General features: G+C 40.2%; 2 protein-coding genes across 20 annotated transcripts in view; one reads left to right on the top strand and one right to left on the bottom strand.

Annotated features, from left to right (window-relative positions):
* The window catches only part of ppm1g (protein phosphatase, Mg2+/Mn2+ dependent, 1G), a 46,997-nt gene extending 26,846 nt beyond the window's left edge, over positions 1–20,151 (bottom strand). The window contains exons 1-3 of one of the 3 annotated variants that reach the window (XM_057818330.1): positions 20,007–20,151; positions 9,021–9,093; positions 7,993–8,836 (exon numbers count right to left, since the gene is read on the bottom strand). In XM_057818330.1, the coding sequence (XP_057674313.1) occupies positions 7,993–8,152 (160 nt within the window). In that variant the 5' untranslated portion in view covers positions 8,153–8,836; positions 9,021–9,093; positions 20,007–20,151. The remainder of the gene's footprint in view (positions 1–7,992; positions 8,837–9,020; positions 9,094–20,006) is intronic. The other 2 variants (XM_057818396.1, XM_057818656.1) reach the window with 2 other exon arrangements.
* The window catches only part of fam120b (family with sequence similarity 120 member B), a 145,805-nt gene that overhangs the window by 5,240 nt on the left and 115,668 nt on the right, over positions 1–24,897 (top strand). The window lies entirely within an intron of this gene.

Raw genomic sequence — 24,897 nt, 5'->3', positions numbered from 1 at the left:
CGGTGCAGTACTCCATCCTGGCAACGAATTCTTGGCCACTCCCGCAGAAGTCGTTGGGTCGGTGGTGGCAAGCTTATCCGTTCCGCCTTAGTTGGCAATGTTCCTCTCCTCCACAGATGCCGAAAAGGTCCAATGACTGTGTCCCTAATTTGCAGGGCTTGTTGATCCACTTTCTGCTATAGTGGAAGGGCAGTAGTCTCTTGACAGGCAACTTCAGTTGAAGGTCTGACAGGCCCATTGGGACGTGGAGAGACAGCAAAGCCAGAGGCCACCGTCGAAATTGGAACTGGATCAGGGAGCCTAGAAAGGGCATCCACGTTTTTATTAGCAGTGCCTGGGCGATACTTAATATCAAAGTCGAACATTGCCAGCTCCGACGCCCGGCGATGTTCTGTCGCGCCCAATTTAGCTGTCTGGAGATAGCTTAGTGGGTTGTTGTCTGTGAAGACCACAAATTTTGAGCCTAGGAGATATTCCCTAAACTTGTTGGTCACCGCCCACTTAAGGGCTAGCAGCTCTAGCTTCTGAGAGCTGTAATTTGACATATTTCTCTCAGTCTGGCGCAGACCTCTGCTGGCAAAAGCAATAGGCTTCCGCTGTAGTCATGATCTTGGGCGAGCACTGCTCCCAGTCCCGCATGGCTTGCGTCGATTTCCAAGATGAAAGGTTTGGTGAAGTCGGCATAAGCTAGAACTGGTGTTTTGATAAGATTGTCTTTTAAAGCAGTAATGTGAAGTAATTTCTTCACATGCCAAATAGGGTCACAAGTAAAGTAATTAAACATTGTCCAACAAATAAAGCATGAAAAAATAATTTATATGTTGTATATTTGACAAAATAATCGCGTTTCCGAAGTTCGAGCCTGAAAGGGGACGAACCCGGAAGTGATACGTCACACCGGGAACGCGATGGCACCTCCATACATACGGCCGCCATACAAAGCCCTTCAAACAATGATTCAAACAGCGATATAAGCGATAGATCAAGCGCAAGGGAGGAGATCCAAGTTTTTGAAGAGTTGGAGGAAGAAGAGGAGATTGGAATTTTATGTTATTAGCCAGACGCTAATCAGGATGCAAACAATGTGCCTAGACTTCCTGACATGGAATGGATATAAGACCCATCGAGATTACAACATTGGTAAGATACAGGCTGTTATTATTTTCATGATTTGAAAATGCAGATATTTGCACATAATTTTATGTTTTTGTCTATCTGATGACATTGTTAAAAAAAATAATAATCAGACTTCATGTTCATTTGGCAGATCGGGCAGCCCTCGTGCATATAAAATAATAATATAAAAACGTTGGGGGGAAAGAAGGAGATGAGTCATTGTTATATCTTGACCGAGTGACCCACACGACACCTTTATTGGCTTTTACAACTTTACTCAACGTCTTGCCAAGTGACTCTGAACAACTTTTCTCTCTTTTAGTGAAGGAGTAAGGCACAAACAATAACACATCTAAATGACATGCGTACACTCTACTGTTGAACTCCCGTATTACAACTAAATATTATCCACTATATCACAGTCGCCGATGGCTTTCTCCACTTTATTGTGGCAACAATAAGAAAACAAAATGGCGTCTAATGGCGTGAGGAAATGTAGTTTTTTCACACAAGCGAACAGATTACAAAGCACCACTTCAGTGTTGTCCCGAGACGACATTTCCCATGATTCACTGCGTGGCCTGAGCGCTCGCTGATTCGCTGCCAGACATCAAAAGCAACACTTGTCACCTGTCAGCGGCTCTCGCGAAGCGGCGAAACACAAACTAGAAGGCTTCAAAGCGATCACCGTGAAAGAAACTGCGAACGGTACAAATGCAATGCAATGCTTGAAGCTTGAAGGTGGAAATACATAATAGAAATACAAATAAATAAATAATAAATAAACAAACTCACCGGCGGTGTGTGTCTCTTACTGCAACGTGACCGTGAATTACCGCGACGCCGACCCGCTTATGTGCACATCCACACCCCTTTCCCGATTGACAGTGGATTAACCCTTTCGGGCAAGATCGTAGATGACGCACAATTTAAACTAGCTTAACCTAGCTAACACAACAACAACTATGATCGGGGACAGCCTCGGCTAACGTCGCTAGCTTATACTGTTCATTCCACAACAGTTGGCAGCTCTGCTTTGACAAAGTCATCAGTCATCTATCCAAAAATCACACTTACTTTTTGGCAAATCCTTGATCATAAGCAGACCGGTTCAGGAAGCAGACATCTTTGAAGTGTTTGCAGCAGAGAACACTACTCAATGATGGCATGAAATTCATTCGCTTCGTGCGAACAAAAGATGTCCATTTACGTGCCCTGCTATCCTTTGGCCACTCATACAACTTTTCGTTTGAGTGAGAACAAAACATCGCCACACACCGCCGTGGCATCTTACCGAGAAGCAATGCAACAAACAATACTGTTCTATGGCGGACTTCCCTCGCACTTCCCGGTGTGACGTAATTTCCGAAGATTTCCGAAGATTGCCGAAGAAAAGCATTTTCGTTGTCAAGGGCGTTGCTAGGGGTTAAACAAAGAATCTGGAAGGGTTGCGTTAAAAAAAATAATGAAAATATGCTTATATTTGTTTAGCCATTGATATTATTCAAAAACATGGTTGGCCAACCTTAGTTCACATTTCCCCTTTAAGGTATGGAAGCTCTGTTGACATTCTGGAGTCCAATGGCTCTTAACCGTGGACGTTTTGCCTTTGGTTTTACTTTCCTTGGCCTCCACTGTCGCGATCACTCGGTGCAATGGTGCTGCCATCTTTGCAAAGCCCTCCACAAACCGACGATAATAGGAGGCGAAGCCCAAGAATGATCTCAGTTCTTTTGCAGTTGTTGGCTGCTTCCATTCCTCGACTGCCTTAACCTTATCCGGATCAGTTGCTACCCCTGCAGCAGAAACTACATGCCCTAGGTATTTGGCTTCATTGCAGAAGAAATAACATTTTGACAGCTTCAACTTTAGGTGGTTATTCTGTAAGCGAGTCAAAACAAGTTCTAGACATTGTAAATGTTCTTCAAAGAAGGAGGAGAAAATAATATTGTCTAAATACAGAAGGAGTGATTGAAGGCTTTGATCTCCAAAAAGTCTCTCCATCAACCTCTGGAACGTGCTGGGTGCATTACATAGGCCAAAGGGCATGCGATTGAATTCGAAGAGTCCGAATGGTGTACAAAATGCTGTCTTTGCCTTATCCGCTTCTGCTACTGGCACTTGGTTGTAGCCGCTTGCGAAGTCAAGAGTGGAGAACCACTTTGCTCCCGTCGGTGCGTCTAGGGACTCTTCTATTCTAGGTAATAGGTAAGCATCCTTTCTCGTCTTTGCGTTCAAGAGGCGGTAGTCTACACAGAGTCTCATATCACCATCTTTCTTTTGCACGATGACGATAGGTGACGAGTACGGGCTACAGCTGGGTTTTACAATTCCCGACTCTAGTAATTGCTGAATGTGAGCCTTAACTTGTTCGTACTGTGACGGGGGCAGTCGACGGTATCTCTGTCGAATCGGGATGTCATCTGTGAGCGGAATTTGACGCTCAACCACCGTGGTGCACCCCACGCCCCCTTCCCCCCGACTGAAGACAGCACTGTATTTCCGTAACAGGGCTTTTGCTTGGTTCTCTTGCTCGCTTGATATCATAGGCCACGATAGAGTAGAAAAGTCAATGGGAGGCGTAGCCTGGGCCTCTGCTAACTGAACTGTGGTAATTCTTTCTCCACCGCTGCCCTTCACAATACTTAGGGCAGGCTTTGTTGACCACACTTGAGCTAAATGAAGCCCTCCTAAAGGGGTGTGTGGTTGTAACCACACCTCCTGTGAACTCACGTTGACCACTGGCACCGCCACCACCCCATTATTCACCGACACTAGTGCCTTGGATATCAACAAGCCCATGGGCCACTGGGCGTGGTCTAATGGAGGCTCCAATAGCACCGAATGGAGGGAGAGTTTAGCAGCACTCGGGCAGACAAGGGCGATAAACTTCATGGAGCTTGGGGGAATGCGCACCGCACCATGCTGCACTCTGGCCATACCCAAGTACCCTTTACTACCAAGACTCTCCAGGGATTGACATGTAGTAAACACTTGCTGCCAGCTCTTTCTGTCTGTACCCCTGGATGATTGAATTGATGTTAAAGATAGGTCAGTGAACAGCTCTCGATAGCAACTTTGAATCACATTCATCCCCAATAATCCTGGCACTGCTTGCTTTAGTCGTCGGGTGAAAGGGTCAACTTGATCACGTACCACCAGAATACCCATATTCTGGAAGGTCTTACCTAGGACAGTTATATCCAATTCTACGTAGCCCGAGTATGGAATCTCGTATCCATTAGCAGCCCGTAACTGCAACCAATTACAAGGCTTAAGTGATTCATTACTTATTTTAAAGTTTTCCAAGAAAAATTCTTCGGTTATGGTAGATACCATGGAGCCGGTGTCCAGAAGGCATGCCACCAATTTGCCCCCCATGGACACCTGAACCAATGGACAGCGGCCCATGAGTTTTGATACAGAGCCAAAGTCATTACACATCGAGTCATATGAGCCTGAGACCGCCCCTCCTGGTGTTTGGCTCTCTACACCAGGGGGCATTAGTTTCCCTGTGGCTGCACAGGGAGGGGCTGCTCCACTACTTGGTTGTGGGTAGTAACTACCTGAGGCAATCCACGGGTTGTAATATTTGTCGGTTCCACCTCTACTCGACAATATTTAGCAATATGACCCACTCGATCGCAGCGCATACAAATTGGTTTGCCATCTCGTTGGAAGCGATAGTTTTTATTTTATTTATTTATTTATTTATTTTTTTTCTCCTGGGTATCAGAAGCAAGTGGGACAATCCACATTAAAGAGGCAATCAGCAGTAGATGTGCCCATCATCAGTTCATCAAATCCCCCTTAACTTTTATTTTTATACAACAACCAAACAGAACGACAAACCCAAAAAAACAAACAAACAAACAAACAAAAAACAAACATACAAACAAACAAAAAAAAACAAAAAAAAAGAAAAAAAAAGAAAAAAAAGAAAACATACCGAAACCCACCCCCCGACCCCTAAAACCCCCGGCACATATCTCCGACCCATGTATTGTTATGAACAAAGGCTACATAACCAAAGTGTACATCTATATTCTGAGAGTTTTCAGGCATATTTCAAAAATTTAAATCAAGATGACAATCTGTGCTCCTAACATATAACAAAAAAGGGTTCCAAGTATTTTCAAAGGACCCAGATGATCCACCGAGTGTCAGTCTAATTTTCTCCAATTTGAGAAAATACAGCATCTCTTTAATCCAATAGCCTTGCGTAGGCGGTACTGAAGATTTCCATCGCAAGAGAATTAGCCTCCTGGCCAAAAAGGTTGAAAATGCAATGAAGTCTCTCTTCAGGGGAGGAAGAGAACGTGCAGATGGAACTACACCAAACAAGGCAGTCAAGGCATTTACAACAATATCTAACTCAGTGACCTTGGATAAAACAGAAAAAATGTCAGACCAATATGAAGTTAATGAAGTGCATGACCAGAACATGTGGACATAATCGGCTGGAGCCTGCTTACATCGATCGCAAGTGGATGAGACTGTATCAAATAATTTGGCCAGCCAAGCTTTAGTATAATGGGCCCTGTGTAGGATCCGGCACTGAGTATAACTATGTTTTGCACAAATTGAAGATTTGTGTGTCCTATGTAAGACTTCTCTCCAGACCTCCTCAGATATACTCATTCCCAAGCTCGACTCCCAAACCGCTTTCAGGGTGTTTAAGGTGGGGTCTGAACTGATTTTGTAAATGTTGGAATAGACTGTCGTTATTGCACCCTTTAATGACGGCAAAGGTGTTAAAAAGGTGTCTAACGCAGAGGCGGCAGGGAGTGTAGGGAAGCTTGGCCAAAGTGAGCGGACATAACTGCGAATTTGAAGATATCTAAAGAAATCACCATTAGGCAATGAATACTTTCCAACTAACTGTTGAAAGGAAGCAAAAATTGAATCCATATATAAATCCTCAAATGTTTCTATGCCCAGCCTAGTCCAGGTAGTGAACGTATTATCCAATAGAGAGGGAGGGAAGGCATGATTAAGCGAAATTGGAGCCTGACAGGAAGGCGCCTGTAACCCAAAGTATTCTCTGAATTGGTTCCAAATTCTGAGACACGAGAATACCACAGAATTTCGTAAATATGGAGAGGTGGATGACAGAAGTGGTGAAAACAGTAAGGATTTCAATGTCACCGGTTTAACGGAGTTGGCTTCGACAGCGAGCCACAATGGAATGCTATCAGTGTTCCCACAGCGGAGCCAATATGAAAGGTTTTTAATGTTCGCTGCCCAGTAATAGTATAATATATTAGGGAGAGCCATTCCACCCAGTTCTTTGGGTCTCTGTAGAGTTTTATAGCGCAGCCTGGATTTCTTTTTATTCCATATAAAATCTATAATAAGGCTGTCCACAGATTTGAAAAAAGAAAGAGGGAGAAACATCGGAATGCACTGGAACAAATAAAGAAAACGGGGGAGAATGTTCATTTTAACCGCGTTTATTCGAGCCGGAACGGAAAGATTAAGCAAGGACCATCTTTGAAAGTCCTGCTTGAGCTGCACAAGCAGCGAGTTAAAATTCATCTTACGAAGGTTACTCCACGTGTCAGCCACATAGACTCCAAGATAGACAAACCCTGATTTAGATACTTTAAATGGGAAGTTCTCTAACGGATATCCTTTGGCTAGCTGATTTACAGGAAATATTTCGCTCTTCCCAAAATTCAATTTATACCCAGAAATTTCACTAAAATCACTTAAAACAGTGAGAGCTGCAGGGATAGAGCGAGATAAATCCGAAAGAAATAACAAAAGATCATCTGCATAGAGTCCGACTTTCAGCTCCACACCATGTCGCACTATACCACGTAAATCAGGGTGACATTTCAGCGCAGCCGAAAGAGGTTCCATGGCCACCGCAAACAACAGCGGGCTCAAGGGACAGCCCTGCCTGGTAGATCGAAACAAGTGAAAATATTCCGAATTTATGTTATTGGTTCTAACTAACGCTTGTGGAGACGAGTACAGAAGCCTAATCCAGGATACAAATTTCGTTCCAAACCCAAATTTCCCCAGACAAAAAAATAAATAATGAAGCGATAGTTTTTAGGTGTGCTCCCTCCCCCCTTTGACTTGCTTGTGGACCGGATGTTTTCAATTGTGTCAGGATGGCATCCAATTGTGCCTGCTGGCGACGAAGCCACTCCTTAAGCTCGGCCAATTCGCTACTAGAAGCAACAATTGCATTGGGCTCTGCCCTTGGGTCAGCCCCCGTGGAAGCGTGTGTGTCAAAGGAATATGCCCTAATCCTGGGCTTTAACCCTTGTCTTCCTTCTTCTGACCACTTAATTGCCACTCCTCTAAGTGTGAGAAAGTCTACATCGGGATTCAGTGCCAACTGTCTTTTAAGCTCTCTTCTTAGCATATTGTAATTCACGCTTTCGACAAACTGATCGCGTAATACACGGTCGGAGTTTAAAAGCCCCTCTGGGGTTTTCTTTACAACTATACCCATTAATGTCTTTAGTGCATAAGAAAAGTCCCGAAGTGTCTCCCCCTCTTTTTGATGGCGCTGAAAAAAAGACAACTGTGTGGCTACATAGGATTTCGAACAGCTAAAATTATCTGTTAAGATTTTAAAAATTTTCTCTGCTGTATCTCTATGTGAAATATCATGAAACTCCACTTCAGCCTTCGCACCACCATCCAAATGATCATATAAAAACAAAATCCGCTCTGCTTCGGACATTAGCCGAGTCTCCAAACATCTGCGGGCCTCTTCGACCCACTGGTCGACTGTAAGTAAGTCCACTGATAATTTACCTGTGAATTTAGCGCATTTACGTTCACGTGGGACATAGACATAACGTGTATGAATTTGCATGTCCGTCACATTCCCTGATGGCAGTTGTTCTGAAGTACCCGTTATGCCTGATGCGCTGGACTCACTGTTGGATGTTGAAGCATTGGTTGTGCTCTGTTGGCCATTTCCTTGTTCCTTCAAAAGTTCATTTTCAGTCCGAAGCAGTCGCATCTCGTCCATCAGGGCCTGCAGCTCCTCCATCCCCTCTGGTGTGGACATGGCCGTTAAGGTGGTCGCTGGACTTGAGACCTTCGTTGATGGACGTCCTACGATGTCCTGCGATGCAAGTGTGCTGCCGCTTTTCCCCCCTCCACACACAACCTCCAAGCCTTAAAAAAAACCTACCCCTATCACCAGTCCTTTTGTCCTGCCAACAGCGCCAAATGTAATATGGTGAGGGTGTAGCCCTGAATTCGCCCCCACAATGGTTCTCAAGATTCACAAGAAAAGACTGGCGTAGTAAAAATAACAATTTATTGAACAAAAATAAAATTAAACAAGCGGCATTAAAGTAATGGCTTCCCCAAAAGTCGTCCTGGACCCCCAATAATAGCCCATTCTAGGGTTCAACTTGTCTTTCACAATGTAGGCAAAGATCACTTTACATCAATTAAAACACCTCACTTCAATAAAGTAATTCACTGCACTCCAATAAAACGATTCACGGCACAGCAAACTCAAAACAATGATGTAAACAAAATGATCCGCCACGGAACCCCCCTTTTTGTAGGCTGTATTGGACACAGACGGTAGGGGCGACTATCGTTTTACCAATATCGTAATTCCCGCTGTCGTACCTAATATAAAACCCACAAACGACTTTATAAACTGCTAATCTCTGGTTTGGAGGTGTGTAATGGAGAAGCAGGAGGAAAAAAGCGGCACATGCACTCGAGAAAACAGCTGAAATACACCACAGCAAGCCATTAACATACAAAATAAACATTACAAAATAAAACATTGTTTTACAAACGTCCTCCAAATTATGGGTTCATCATATGTTTTAGCTCAGACGCTATGTAGCATTTCTTGTTGTCAGTCATTAAGTATCGGGTGTATCTAATTGTGATGAGTGAGTAGCTTATACCTTGAACAGTATATTCCTGTTCTTCGTGCTTTGTGATAGTTTGTCAACGGATCGCCGTCGCGGACACGGAGATCTGTTTCATAAAAAGATAGTGCAAGTTTGTTTCGATACTGCGGTCAAGCCACCCTCCACTCGTTAAACGAAGTCAAGCTAGCCGCCCCTCATTTGGATCATTGTTTGCATTGTGTGCATTACGGTAATGCAACGCGCTGGCTTCCTAATGGTGCAACTTGCTGGATTCATAATGGAACGCGGTGGCTTCACAGCGCAAGTCCCTTTATTGACAGAAATAAATATGAATTTAAAAAAAAAACGGGAATCCATCCAAGAACAGGTCCACTTGAGAGAGGTACCCGAGCACCCCTAGACCCAAACTAAAGCGTTATGATATAAAAAATAAGTAAGGAATTCAGAGTAAAACTACTTGGAAAATTGCTAGCTATTTCTGTCATTTAGCCTCATTTTAAATATTAATTTTTAAAAATCTGGGCGTTATCCAAAGACTGTTTCACTTCTAAGGTATACCAGACAACCCCTTGACTCGAACTAAAGTACTCTGATGAAATTCTGATGTATCATTTCAAAATAAAAGTACTTTGAAAATTGCCCATTTTTTTCTGTCATTTCGCCTGATTTCAAAAATTGATTTAAAAAAATCTGGTAGATATCCCGGGACGGTTCCACTTCTGAGGTACACTACACTACCCCAATACTCGAACTAAAGTAGTCTGATAAAATTCTGATGTATCATTTCTAAATAAAAGTACTTTGAAAATTGCCCATTTTTGCTGTCATTTCGCCTTATTTCAAAAATATATTTTAAAAAATCTGGTTGATATCCTGGGACGGCTCAACTTCTGAGGTATAATAGACTACCCCAAGACTCGGAACTAAAGTACTCTGATAAAATTCTGATGTATCATTTCAAAATAAAAGTACTTTGAAAATTGCCCATTTTTGCTGTCATTTCGCCTGATTTCAAAAATATATTTTAAAAAATCTGGCTGATATCCTGGGACAGTTCAACTTCTGAGGTATACTAGACTACCCCAAGACTCGAACTAAAGTACTCTGATAAAATTCTGATGTATCATTTCAAAATAAAAGTACTTTGAAAATTGCCCATTTTTTCTGTCTTTTCGCCTGATTTCAAAAATTGATTGAAAAAAATCTGGCAGATATCCCAGGACGTTTCCACTTCTGAGGTATACTAGACTACCCCAAGACTCGAACTAAAGTAGTCTGATAAAATTCTGATATATCATTTCAAAATAAAAGTACTTTGAAAATTGCCCATTTTTTCTGTCATTTCACCAGATTTCAAAAATTGATTTTAAAAAATCTGGTTGATATCCCGGGACGGTTCCACTTCTGAGGTACACTACACTACCCCAATACTCGAACTAAAGTACTCTGATAAAATTCTGATGTATCATTTCAAAATAAAAGTACTTTGAAAATGTAACATTTCAAAATCATATCTGCCTCATAGTTCTGAGAACAAGGGTTGGTTCAAGTCATGGCTCCGGCCTTCCTGTATGACACTTCTAAAACACCGGATTGGTGAAAAGGTGTCTCCTTGTTCAGTAGGAGTGAAATCCTCCACCCGCTGCGGTCCTTTGTGGAATTAGTTTGGTTACCGCTGATCTAAAGTCCCGTTTGAAAAGAGAGGACACTATAATTTGCATACTTTGTATGTTATCCGTGTGTGTGTTGTTTTTTATGGCTTCTACGGTTTCCTTGCACGATCCTAAAAACAAACATGTAAGGCAAATTGAACACTCCAAATTGTACGTATGTTTGTTTAATAGTGCCCTGCAATTGGCTGGCATCAAGTTCAGGGTATACCTTGCTTACTGTTAATGGTGAACTGACAAAGGCTCCATCACCCCGGCAGCCCTCGTAAGGATAACCGGCAAAGAAGATGAATGAATAAAAAAAAATACATGATATTACAGTTGTAAACAGGGGTGAAAGTGGCTAGAATTTCTTGCTGGAACTCCCCGACGTGAAGGTCGCTACGGAGCCAGAAATTTTATTTTATTTTTTTATTTTTTGGGGGGTTGGGGGTCAAACCTCTTAAACTACTGAAATGCAAAGAAAACTGTTTTAGCAGGTTTTTGTATAACATACAAAAACTGATTTTCATTCAAAATTGTATTTTTTCAATGATTCGCAAAATAAAAGTTAACAAAAACAGCTATAACACCAACCTTTCATCTTCTAATTTTTATTTTCCCTTATTTCCTCACATACTAAATGCCAAATCTCAATTTTAACTAAAAAAGAACATAGGAAACATATTAAAATTGAAGTTAATGTAAACATTTACTTTTTTAAATAATAATAAAGACATAAGTAACATACATTCAGAAAAATAAGTACAAATGACTTAAATTATGCAGAGTGAAATTAAATATAGTTTGAACATTGACTTTTTTAAATCATAAGGAAATGAATAAGTAGCCTAAAATAAATGAACAAATATAAGTCCAAAGGGCACATTGACAGCTAAGATGTTCTGAACCTCCCCATCAGAGCAAATAAAACTAAATATGATAAATAAGCCTCCCTAACTCTTTCGTTGCTATTGAAGATTTGATCCATTTTATGTTGCGTTGCCCTTTTTTTGTTGCATCAAATCGACTTTTTTTTTTTTTTTTTTCTGTTCCAGAAAACATGCACATTTGAACCAATCAGAGCTAACTATCTCTGCTAACCACATGTCAGTATGTCAGCCAATTGAACGGATAAATGAGTACAGCCGTTTTGCTTGCTGCGTGCATTTTCACATTGACGTGACTCATCATGGTCAGACTCGGATAACTACAGGAGCTGGGGAAACCTCCATGCTGTTCGTGGAATAAAATAAATTATAAATATTGGTGGAAACGAATTACGCTACACAAGCACTTTATCATGCTTGTTGTTAACACTTGTGTATGTAAATCTGATGTTGGTAGATTGTTTACTTCTTGGCATGTGTGGCAGCTTAGCATTTTTTTTTTTTTTTTTTTTTTACATAGCGTTTTTACAATTGCCGTCATATTTTCGGAATCAAAGCACAGTGTACCAGAACAGCATTCCGGCCCTGAATCTTATACCGGAACTGCGTTCTGGCCCTGAATCTTTTACTGAAATTGCGTTCATGACCGTTCTGGCCCACTTTCGCCCCTGGTTGTAAATGATATGTTCTGAATTTTAATTGAAAAGTGTCCCATATAAAAGACAGCAATTTATGAATTTATCCTTGTCTAAAGATCCCACCCAACATAACATTAAACCCAATAATGTTTTTATTTTGACTGTTCTTTGATAGATCCAATGAATATATATTTTATATATATATATATATATATATATATATATATATATATATATATATATATATATATATACAGTGGGGAGAACAAGTATTTGAAACCCATTGGCAGTGTATCAAATACCTGTTCTGCCCACTATATATATATATATATATATATATATATATATATCAGGGGTCGCGTTAACCGAATATTTTCCGTCGTTGACCGGTTTTTTAAAACGGTGACGGAAAAAACTGAAGTCCGTCCGTCATTTTGACAGGTTGCAATTCACACCCCAGACGACAGGGTGGCGAGTGAGCATATTAATTAGCTATTGTCTCTCTTAATGCATGACGTCGTTGGCTATTCTGTCAGAATATTGTAGCGTCACCGGGGTCTGGCGGCAGCACCGTGATTGACACATCAACGCGAGGTTCTTATTGGTGCACCCGGTGTGCCAGCGCGTCATCCAATTGGTGGACTAGATTGTCGCCTGTGTATAGACAAGTTTCCGAGGTACTTCCGGTTTACTTCCTTATGTCTTCCTTCCCCTTCCGTTTCCGCCTGTTTACCGTTGAAGTCAGTGGCGGTGGAATCGAAGATGGGAGGTCTTTATACAAGATCCCGGGAATGTTATTTTGATGTAGGCGGGTGGAGAACCAAGCCAAGGCCTCCATGCTTCGTACCATGTCGATTTCCAAACCATGGGTGCTCGTACTCGTCATACAGGTGGGAGGGAAGGAGATGGACAAAACTGACAGCTCCTGCAGTCATGCCCCCGCTGTTATGGAAGGTAATGTGCTCTAAAAATACGAAACCTAAAATCTGGCGCATGAAACGACTTGTTGCCTTTGCTATTGATATTACGATGATGATTGTAATTACCAGTGTTGTTAATCTTACTGAAAAAAAGTAATTAATTATAGTTACAAATTACTTCTCCCAAAAAGTAATTGCGTTAGTAACTCAATTACCTGAATGTAAGAGTAATTAGTTACTTGGCAAAGTAATTGGTGATAATTACTTTTTTTTTTCCTTAAAAAAAAAAAAAAAAAAAAAAAAAAAAAAACATTGGCCACACTATGTGTTAATGCTAAGTTTTTTTGTGAAGGTTTTTGGTACAATTGGCCCGAGCCCAATTCTTTACCCTAATTTACCCTTCACCCTGAATCAACTGTTAAAAGTTGTTAAAATTGCTCCCATTATTGCATTAGTTCCCTTCTCTCTACTTTTGACAAATGAAAGTTTTAAAACTATTTCATCATTTAAAGATAGATTCAAGTCAAGATTTTGCCGATTTAGAAGTATTTTAGATAAAAAGTTACTTAGGTTCGTTAGGAAGGTTCTCTACAACAGAGCCGTAATAAAAGGTCTACTGCTTTAAGATGGCGGCTGTTTACTAACGCATCTAGTGCCGTGTCTGTCATTTTGCATCTAGTTATATCTATATACAGTATATGCAGTGTTGTTAATTTTACTTTAAAATAGTAATTAATTACAGTTACAAATTACTTCTCCCAAAAAGTAATTGTGTTAGTAACTCAGTTACCTGAATGTAAGAGTAATTAGTTACTTGGCAAAGTAACTAGTGATAATTTTGTTTTTTTTCTCAAAAAAAACAACAACAACAACAACAACAAAAAAACAGGTCACACAATGTGAAGTTTAAAGGATTTGGGGGACAATTGGCCCTAGCCCAATTCTTTACCCTCCACTTAACTAGACACAAGGGTATTGCGATAACTAGCTAGTAACCTTTGCTATGTGTGGAAGTCATTTAAAGTTGTGAATCAACCGTTAAAGTTGTTAAAATTGCTCCCGTTATTGCATTAGTTCCCTTCTGTCTACTTTAAACATGTGTAAGTTTTAAAACTGTTTCATCATTTAAAGATAGATTTAAGTTAAGATTTTGCCGATTTAGAAGCATTTTAGATTTAAAAAAAAAAAAAAAAAAAAAATACTTAGGTTCACTAGGAAGGATCTCTACATCAGGGCCTTCCTGAGAGGTCTACTGCTTTAAGATGGCGGCTGTTTACTAACGCATGTAGTCCTTAAAACATGTTGGCAATGCAGCTGTGTCAGTTTTTGCATCTAGTTCTATAATATGATATCTACCGTGTCATGTGGGCGTAGGCGTCAGGTATTATTGGAGCCACCTAGCATCGCGGTTGCAACGGCGTCTTCCCCACTGCTGCTCTGCTCTCGTCCCCGTGAGTCCATTTCTCTCTGACTTTTTTTATTCAACCAACTTAGTAACGCATAGTAACGCACGCCTTTCCCGCCTCAGTAACGGTAACGGCGTTGCCAAGATGAGAAAAGTAATTAATTAGATTACTCATTGCTGAAAAAAATAACGCCGTTAGTAACGCCGTTATATTGTAACGCCGTTATTAACAACACTGGTAATTACGAAGGTTAATCATTTATACAACAACTAGCTTCTGCTACTGCTGCTAGCCGCCTGTTGCTAATCGTGTTTGAATGCACCGCATAAATCCAAGTGTTGCAAGTTTTTATTCGTTTGTTTTCAGCTGGGAAACACTGTTATAAAAGGGAAGACAACTTGGCTTGTACGTTGATGGACATATATCGAACATATATCGTTTGCGTTCCACAATGATGATGACAGCTCGACTCCCGGGAGGGGCCGAGAGAGAGGCAGGAATTGTGACAGACGGTGGTTCGCCGAGATCGCCGTGATCCAACTACGAACTTGTGAACGGTAGCATCTTTAAATATATGCTATTGAAGCTGGAATTACCGAGGACGGGAAAAAAGCACATCTAAATGCCGCCGAGGGTCTCCGTGATGTCGCTATTTGTTCACCAGGCTCCGGAGCTCTGCGGTCTGATATCACATTCTCGTATGCTATTTTTGCAATACTTTTATAAATGTGATTTATTGACCTGTTTTGGAGTGCACCAATCGTTTTAAATAAAACAAGAAATGGAATTATGTCTAAATGTTTTATTGCGATCAATGCCTGCAATAAAAAAAAGAATGACATACTATTTGTGTTTACATCATATGTACATAACCTTGTAGCATTTCCTTGTAACAAAACAATCCATGTCAGCCCTTCTGCAGTCGGCAAATGTAATGTAACTTGTAATTTCACCACATTTTGGTCACTAATGGCCGTAGTATCAATCCATTCCTCACGTTAACACAGGCTGACCGTTGTTAATAATTTTGTCCACGAATGATCAACGAAGTGACACGAACTGCCATCCAATCTCATCTACGTGTCATCTAGGTCGTGCTGAATCAATTTTTGAAGATTCCATGGGTTGCTCTGGCTTGATTTCGTAGTTTTATCGTCGTCAATACACTGCTAATACACTGATACTCAACCGGACCGGAAGTGCGAAGCCCATATTTCGCTCAGGAAACTTGTCTATAGACCCCAATCACATGACGTCACAACTCCGCCCCCTGACTGGAGCAGCCATATTGTCCGTCAGCTCGTCGTGTTTACACATTACCGCTACGTACATGCCTCCTATTACGGCGTGTTTTTCTGCTCGTTAACATTAATAATCAAAATGGCGAAGGCGTGTGTGGCGGTTGGTTGCAGTAACAGAGAAGATAGACGGAGAGACTTGAAGTTCTACCGTATTCTGAGAGACCCGAAGAGGAGAGCGAGATGGACTGCTGTAATTCGACAAGAAATCTGGGCACCAAACGATCACCACAGACTATGTAGTAGTCATTTTATATCTGGTAAGATGCATTTAACATATATTTAGAAGATTTTGGGCTGACAACCACAATTAAGATCATTGTGTGACGTTGGTGATTGGGGTCTATATAGTTGCCTCTTTTTCTTTGGGAGTGGAGTTATTTTGTTGGTGTTGTTGGCGGTAAGCATAGTAAAAAGAGGGAGAAAAATACAACTTCCGTGTCTAATTTTTCGCCGCCAAGCAAGCGTTACAATATTAATTAAAAATGAATGAAAACTAAATACTATTGAATATGTCATCATTATCATTTTAAAAATTTAAGTGACTGGTAAAAATAGATTATGACCGGATTTTTATGACCCTGTCAGTCAAAAAAAAAGACAACGAAAATGTATATGAAGCAATGACACATAAAAAGCATGCTTATGCACAACATATAATACACAACAATTGTTTCCTTTTGGCAATTTTCAACTCCTGTTCATTCGTTCCTAGGCACTGTTAATGGTACCACCTATTGAAGCCATCACCCTGGATCAAAGAACAGTCAAAATAAAAACATCATTGGGTGTCATGTTATGTTGGGTGGGAACTTTAGACAAAGATAAATTCATAAATTGCTGTCTTTTATATTTGAGGCTTTTAAATTAAAAATCAGAACATATCATTTACCACTGGAATATCATGTATTTTTATGTTATGTGTGATACACACACATACAAAGTATGCAAATTATAGTGTCCTCGCTTTTCAAAAGGGACTTTAGATCAGCGGTCACCAAACTAATTCCACAAAGGACCGCAGTGGGTGGAGGATTTCACTCCTATTGAACAAGGAGACACCTTTTCACCAATCCGGTGTTTTAGAAGTGTCATACAGCAAGGCCGGAGTCATGACTTGAACCAACCCTTGTTCTCAGAACTATGAGGCAGATATGATTTTGAAATGTTACATCAGAATTTTATAAAAGTACCTTAGTTCGAGTCTTGGGGTCGTCTAGTATACCTTAGAAGTGGAACAGTCCTGGGATATCAACCAGATTTTTTAAATCAATTTTTGAAATCAGGCGAAATGACAACAAAAATGGGCAATTTTTAAATCAATTTTTGAAATCAGGCGAAATGACAACAAAAATGGGCAATTTTCAAAGTACTTTTATTTTGAAATGATACATCAGAATTTTATCAGAGTACTTTAGTTCGAGTCTTGGGGTAGTCTAGTATACCTCAGAATTGGAACCGTCCCAGGATATCAGCCAGATTTTTTTAAATCAATTTTTGAAATCAGGCGAAATGACAACAAAAATGGGCAATTTTCAAAGTACTTTTATTTTGAAATGATACATCAGAATTTCATCAGAGTACTTTAGTTCGAGTCAAGGGGTTGTCTAGTACACCTTAGAACGGGGCCGGATCTATGGGTGGGCCAGGGTGGGCACGGCCCACCCAGATGTGAGTCGTGCCCACCCAATCAAAATGTCGGTGTTCTGTTATGCATAAAAGATTGATGGGTTTTGTGATTGAATACCTGAGTTTATTGCTTTTACGTCTTATTAGCATCATCTAGTGGACGCCTTAATTTACTGCATCCCATGTGCACTTTATTTGAAAGAAACTGTCACACGGATGTTCAGTAGTTGTTCAGTAGGGAATCACACGACGACGGCCGCAGTCAGTTCGCACCATCTCTGTGACCACTTTGCCTTGAATTTGAGGTTGCATCGCCGGTAGGTATTGTTTAAATGTGTTTAAAAACGTAAATATGTGAATTGTGTGTACTTCAGTGCTAAAAAAGTGAGACAGATTTACTTAGCATGAAACTTGTGATATGCTAATTACCCACGAGTTAGAGGGTCGGCAAAATGGCGTCTCGGGCGCTCTGCTAATTGTTTATTCATATTTTCATATGCAGTTTGCTACAGATAGGGCAGTACATATGCGATTTCATATATTGTGCATAATTTGATTGTGTTGTTTTGTCTGTTTTCTTTAGTTTCACCCTTTTGAGTGTTAATAAACCTGCTTAGACATAGCCACGTCTGTAGAGTCGTTGATACGAGAAAGGTGTTCATAGCCACGACTATCGTGACGGCACAGTCTCTATTTAGCGTCGCACTGGATATAGAGAACGCACGGAGAGTTGGTCTCACCTACTTTTTTATTGCAGGATTAACGGTTACTGTTGGCCGCAACCACGCCGAACAAGCAATCACCAAAACAAGCTGTTTTTCCAACCTCATTTGTTATCCGCGCGCTTCCTCTCTCTCCTCCAGACACATTCTCGCAGTCGGACATCCGGGCATTAATGATGTCACCAGCCACAACAATGCGTCGCCATATTGAAATGGGGGCAAAACACGAGTCACAAGCAGTTGCTCTGTCCTTTATTGAAGTACAAACGCGTTGAACTTTTGTCTTATTTGCGGTCTTTTTTTCCATCGGAATGACTAAAAGTTGCCATGTTGAGGTTTGTAACACAAGGAAGAGTTCGGAGCCGCATTTGAAGTTCTTTATTCTTCCTCGTGAGAAGAAAAGGACAAGCAAATGGCTGAAAGCAATTAATTAAGGAACAGTAAAACAAGACGGTTCAGTGGACCATTCTCGCCAGTGGGAACCTAAATCCAGGCACATTTACTGTACGTTTGCAGCTGACATTTTATTACTGGTGAGTAAACTTTAATCGATTTTTCTTGCCCCAATTAGCTGCTAGGATTCAATAGACTAAGCATTTTTATTATTACCGTAACTGACAACTTGCAAAGCGTTATTTTTCTTTTGCCATGAACTGCTCTGATCGGTCAATCGGTATATTATTGGCCTGGTGGGAATTGGTTATTTTGCCGTGACGTGTTCACAGCTAAATAACGCTTGGAGGCGAATTACCGGTTACGGCAGAAATGATCACTCCGTATATACTACCAGTTTTCTTAGTTCCTCACAGTACATATTCCACGTAATTGGTAAAGGTCAACTTACTGGGTGACTTTGTGAGGTAGTTGTAGATGTTACCGAACTCCACTGCAGGCAATTCCTTTGGATTGTTTATCCAGCTATCAGCTGCGACTTTGTATGGGCAGATTTGCAGGCCAGTACACGCTAATTTTAAGTTGCATCGCCTCCTCGCGTCTGTCGGCAGTGACTCCTCATAATAAGTCATGTTTAAGATGTTTTTAATGAAAAAAAGACGCAAAACACACCTGAAATATATGAATTTCAGGCGTTTGTCTACGGATGTTTACCTGTGTGTGCCCCCATCTCAAAATGGCGACACGTTGCTATGCGAGATGACGTCATCGTGACATCACGCCGACAGCGAGAATGAAAAAAAACAAACAAACAAAAAACAAACCTCCCCAAAATTAATGCAGCCTCAACGGGACACAAGCCAGTGTCCTACTTGCGCCGTTCCCAAGCCTGGAGAAATGCAGAGGGTTAAAAAAAAAAGCCCACATTTGGGGTGCCCCCTCAAGTTTTCTTAGTGCCCACCCTGGTGGGTAAACCTAGATCCGGGCCTGCCTTAGAAGTGAAACAGTCTTTGGATAACGCCCAGATTTTTTAAAATTAATATTTAAAATGAGGCTAAATGACAGAAATAGCTAGCAATTTTCCAAGTAGTTTTACTCTGAATTCCTTACTTATTTTTTTATATCATAACGCTTTAGTTTGGGTCTAGGGGTGCTCGAGTACCTCTCTCAAGTGGACCCGTTCTTGGATGGATTCCCGTTTTTTTGTTTTTTTTTTAAATTCATATTTATTTCTGTCAATAAAGGGACTTGCGTTGTGAAGCCACCGCGTCCCACTATGAATCCAGCGCGTTGCACCATTAGGAAGCCAGCGCGTTGCATTACCATAATGCACTCAATGCAAACAATGATCCAAATGAGGGGCGGCTAGCTTGACTTCGTTTTAACGAGTAGAAGGTGGCTTGACCGCAGTAACTTACATCACACATAAATGATCATTTGTCGCACCTGCCGATTAATTTAAATATGTGCTTACCATTGATTAAAGTTGTAATCACACACGCGATGCGTCGTCTGCATTCGCAGCTCTCACTTAATGGCGTTGCTGCCGAGATCGCAGTCTTTTATGTCTTTGCACTTCCGTGCATGCAACTTCTCCTAAGCACGCGTCCATTTAACCTTTGTGAGGTATTTTACATTTTTTGTCCTTTTGATCGTTTTGATGAGTTATCATCAAAGAAAAAGCATGGAAAAAACACTCTACAGAGCTGAAATTTCACACAGAATGTTGAAACAGGACAAGGTTCAAAATGGCACCCAGCTGTCATTTCTAAACCATTGCATTTGAAAGATACTCACTTTACCTACACTCGAGGTATAATTACATAAAATGTCCCATTGACTTCCATTATAACTCCCGATTTTCAATATTTTATAATCCTGGTGTTTTTAATGCCTTTCCGGTGATGCCCGCAAAAATGCATTCTCAGGCGGCTCAATTCCATGTAGAAAAATAAATGAGTGGATTTACACCCCTAAATCACCAGGTGGCGCCTGAGACTAATTAATGATTTCTCCGTGCACAGTAAGGCTCATAGTCAATGCATAAAGTAGTAATCGCGAGCAATTTTATCACGTAAAACTGCTGGGATTACCAGAAGAAGTGTGTGTGTGCGTGTGTGTGTGGATCTGAATATATTTGTGTGTGTGTGTGTGTGTATATATATATAACTGGGTGCGTGTGCACGTGCAACAGGTTGCACATGCGCGCGCGTGGCAGGTGCATGCGCTGACGTCCTTCTGTGTTCAACCGGTCTCTGGACCGCATTTGTGGGCTCGCTACTGCAAGGTATTATCATGGTGGGCGTGATTCTGGGATCCAAGCGGCTCGGGATCAACCCTGACAACGTGGCTACGCCGATGGCCGCCAGTTTGGGAGACCTTTGGAGATCATCACGTTGGCCTTGCTGGCTTGCTTCTGTCAGTGGTTCTGCTCCTTCATAGAACTGTATTCGTATGCTTTTATCTATTGCTTTGAACGCACGCAAATAGCGAAACAAAGCAATGCACACGCGTGCACGTTGCATGCATTATATTGTGCATTGCTCGCTGTGACGATTTGTGCACATCAACGCGGGCTGCGCTTTGATAAATTGCACCGGCCGCTGCGTCATCACCCACGAAAGCCGATCGCGCAAAGTGGAAGGACTTCTTTGCAAGATTTGCAACTCGTCTGCATTGCATTGCTTTGACGCACGCAAATAGCAAAACAAAGCAATGCACACGCGTGCACGTTGCATGCATTATATTGTGCATTGCTCGCTTTGAAGATTTGTGCACAACAAACGCGCGCTGCGCTTTGACGATAAACTGCACCAGCCGCACGGTCATCACGCCACGCATGTAACTATAAACTCTGTTAATTCCGTTTCCATCGTTGGCTTGTTAGCTAAGGTCCCCCTGGACATTTTGAGTGTTTGGAATTTTTTTTTTTTTTAAATTTTTTTTTTTTTAATTTTTTTATAAATGAACGTTATAACACCACAAAGGCGTTAAATGGTCAAAATACCTCGAGTGTAACTTTTTATACAAAATTGCCATTATCAAAAAATAGGGACCTTCAAAAAAATAATGCTCTTACGACTTCGTGACTTATTCAATGGTCTAATTATGCCATATGAAATATTCCAATTTTATTATTATTTTTTTTATATATCTATATACAGCATGTTAGCTTTGCTATTATCATAGCACAGCTGTTACTGTCCCTACAAGGCATCAAAAAATAAAATAAAAATAAAAACCATACATGTACGCGTAGCTAAGGTCCCCCTGAACATTTTGAGTCATTGGAAGTAAAAAAAAAAAAAAAAATCAGAAATGACAAAGTTATAACATCACAAAGGCGTGGACATTAAATGGTCAAAATACCTCGAGTGTAACTTTTTATATAAAATTGCCATTATCAAAAAATAGGGACCTTCAAAAAATAATGTTGTGATGAGCCATTGACTTATTCAAAGCTCTAATTAGGCCATATGAAATACTCCACTTTGAATTTTTTTTATGACATATACAGCATAGTTAATTTAGCTATTAGCATAAAACAGCTGTTACTGTCCATAGAGGGCATTAAAAAAAGCATATATGTACGCGTAGCTAAGGTCCCCCTGAACATTTTGAGTCATTGGAAGTAAAAAAAAAAAAAAAAATCAGAAATGACAAAGTTATAACACCGCAAAGGCGTGGACATAAAATGGTCAAAATACCTCGAGTGTAACTTTTTATATAAAATTGCCATTATCAAAAAATAGCGACCTTCAAAAAAATAATGTGATGAGTCATTGACTTATTCAAAGCTCTAATTAGGCCATATGAAATACTCCACTTAGAATTTTTTTATGATATATACAGCATAGTTAATTTTGCTATTAGCATAAAACAGCTGTTACTGTCCATACAGGGCATAATATATATATATATATATATATATATATATATATATATTTTTTTTTTTTTTTTAAAGCATATATGTACACGTAGCTGAGGTCCCCCTGAACATTTTGAGTCATTGGAAGTAAAAAGAAAATCAGAAATGACAAAGTTATAACACCGCAAAGGCGTGGACATAAAATGGTCAAAATACCTCGAGTGTAACTTTTTATATAAAATTGCCATTATTAAAAAATAGGGACCTTCAAAAAAATAATGTTGTGATGCTTCATTGACTTATTCAAAGCTCTAATTAGGCCATATGAAATATTCCACTTTGAATTTTTTTTTTTTTATGATATGTACAGCATAGTTAATTTTGCTATTAGCAAAGAACTGTCCATAGAGGGCATCAAAAAAAAAAAAAAAAAAAAAAACATGCACGCGTAGCTAAGGTCTCCCTGAACATTTTGAGTCATTGGAAGTAAAAAAAAAAATCGGAAATGACAAAGTTATAACACCACAAAGGCGTGGACATAAAATGGTGAAAATACCTCGAGTGTAGACAAGATTATTTCTAACTCCAAGGACACCTATATGGAACAACCGGTATATTCAGTGGAAAAGGAAATCAATTTATTTAGAAGAGTGGAATTCAAATGAGTTTGGGCAATTGCTCATCTTCTGGATTAAAATGGAAATATACTACAGTATGAGGAGTTTTGCACAAAATTTAATGTTAACTGTTCGATTAGGCAAATTAATAGGATAAGAAAAACCGTTCCTTCACCTTTGGTTTCGATGGTCAGGGAAGGTATTTTGCACTCTGATGTCTCCCCTGGGTTGAGACAGCTCCGCATACAAGGTGTTGATTTAATTGATATTAAATCCAATAAGTTTATAAGGATGCTTTTGTGTCAGGAATTGTTTCCCGGTCCAACAAAAAGACATGTTTTTCTGAGGGACTTCACCAAGGTGGAGATTAAGGACTTCAGGACAAAATATCTTTCATTTCCGATTCCGCCAAAATGTATAGTACAATTTAAGATCCTAAATCAGACATGTCCAAAGTCCGGCCCGGGGGCCAAATGCGGCCCGTGGTCAAATTTCATCCGGCCCCCCAGCATCTGTCATTAAATCAATAATGTCTGGCCCGCACACAGACTTAATAAATTGGTCAGCAGTACTGCTACCAGCATATGAATTAGCTTACACACTAAATGCTGCTCCTCATTTACCCACTAAAAGGCAGCAGCACTCTAAGCAACATTACCCCTTGTGACCTTAACTTCCAATTTTCTAAAATGGCGACAACTGAAAAAAAAGTTGACTGCGACGGCCTCAAGGTTAGGTGGAAATTGGACTATTTCTTCACTAAAATAGGCAACAACTGTGTCTGCCTCATTTGCAAAGAGACAGTCGCTGTTTTTAAAGATTTCAATGTAAGGCGATATTACCAAAAAAGACACGCCGACATGTACGATAAGATTACAGGGAAGAAACACAGAGTGAAATTGAAGCAACTTGAAGCTAGTTTAATTTCACAGCAGCGGTATTTCGCAAGAGCCTGAGAGTCGAATGAGAACACCACAAAGGCTATTTGCGAGATTGTTGAAATTATCAATTTAAAAAAATAATAAAGCAAATGTGACACACAGAATGGCTTGCTAAAATTTGCTTAAATATATTGTTCTACGTGAAGGATGTCAGCCAAGGTTGGCCCCCCACATTTTTACCACACCAAATCTGGCCCCCTTTGCAAAAAGTTTGGACACCCCTGTCCTAAATGCAATTTATCCCACTAATGACTTTTTGAGACTTAAATTTAATTTTCAGACAAATTGTTGTGTGTTTTGTGAAAATGACATTGAGGATATTGATCATTTGTTTTTTCATTGTGACCTAGTGCAATTGTTCTGGAAGGATATGCAGAGCTGGCTTCAGTCCAAACAAATTGATCTTTCAACGTGGACGGTAGAGTCTATTAAGTTTGGTGTGTCTGGCAAAAATAAGGATTTGGGGTTTTTTGTTAATGTGATTTTACTACTTGGAAAATTCTTCATTCACAAATGCAGGTATTTTAAAACAAGACCTTGTTTTAAACATTGGATGAATGAGTTTCATATATGGTATAGATCTCTGAAATTGATCAAGCAGCAAAAAGCTCTCAATTTGGTTTCATTGTTTGAGAAAGTTAATATTTCTTTGTAAAGCCCTGTGTTCGAGTATGTGTGTGTGTGTGTGTGTTGTATGTATGTTGTGTGGTGACGCGTGTGTATGAATACAAAGATGGCAAACAAGTAGAAATGTTTATATTATGATGGAGAGTGTTATTTGTGGTTTATTGTTAGAATGTTGAAAATGTGTGAGCTCGTTTTTGTTTGTAAATGTGTAAATAAATAAAAAATGAAAAAAAATAATAATTCTAACCCCAAGGGTTAAACTAGTGGCATGTTCTTTTAAGCACTTCCCTTTCTCACCACTCCCACACGCTT

This window comes from Corythoichthys intestinalis, chromosome 1 (genome assembly GCF_030265065.1).
Source record: "Corythoichthys intestinalis isolate RoL2023-P3 chromosome 1, ASM3026506v1, whole genome shotgun sequence".
In the NCBI taxonomy this organism is placed as follows: Eukaryota; Metazoa; Chordata; class Actinopteri; order Syngnathiformes; family Syngnathidae; genus Corythoichthys; species Corythoichthys intestinalis.
The sequence above is the reverse complement of the archived record's forward strand: the minus strand, read 5'-3'. Positions and strand labels throughout refer to the sequence as shown.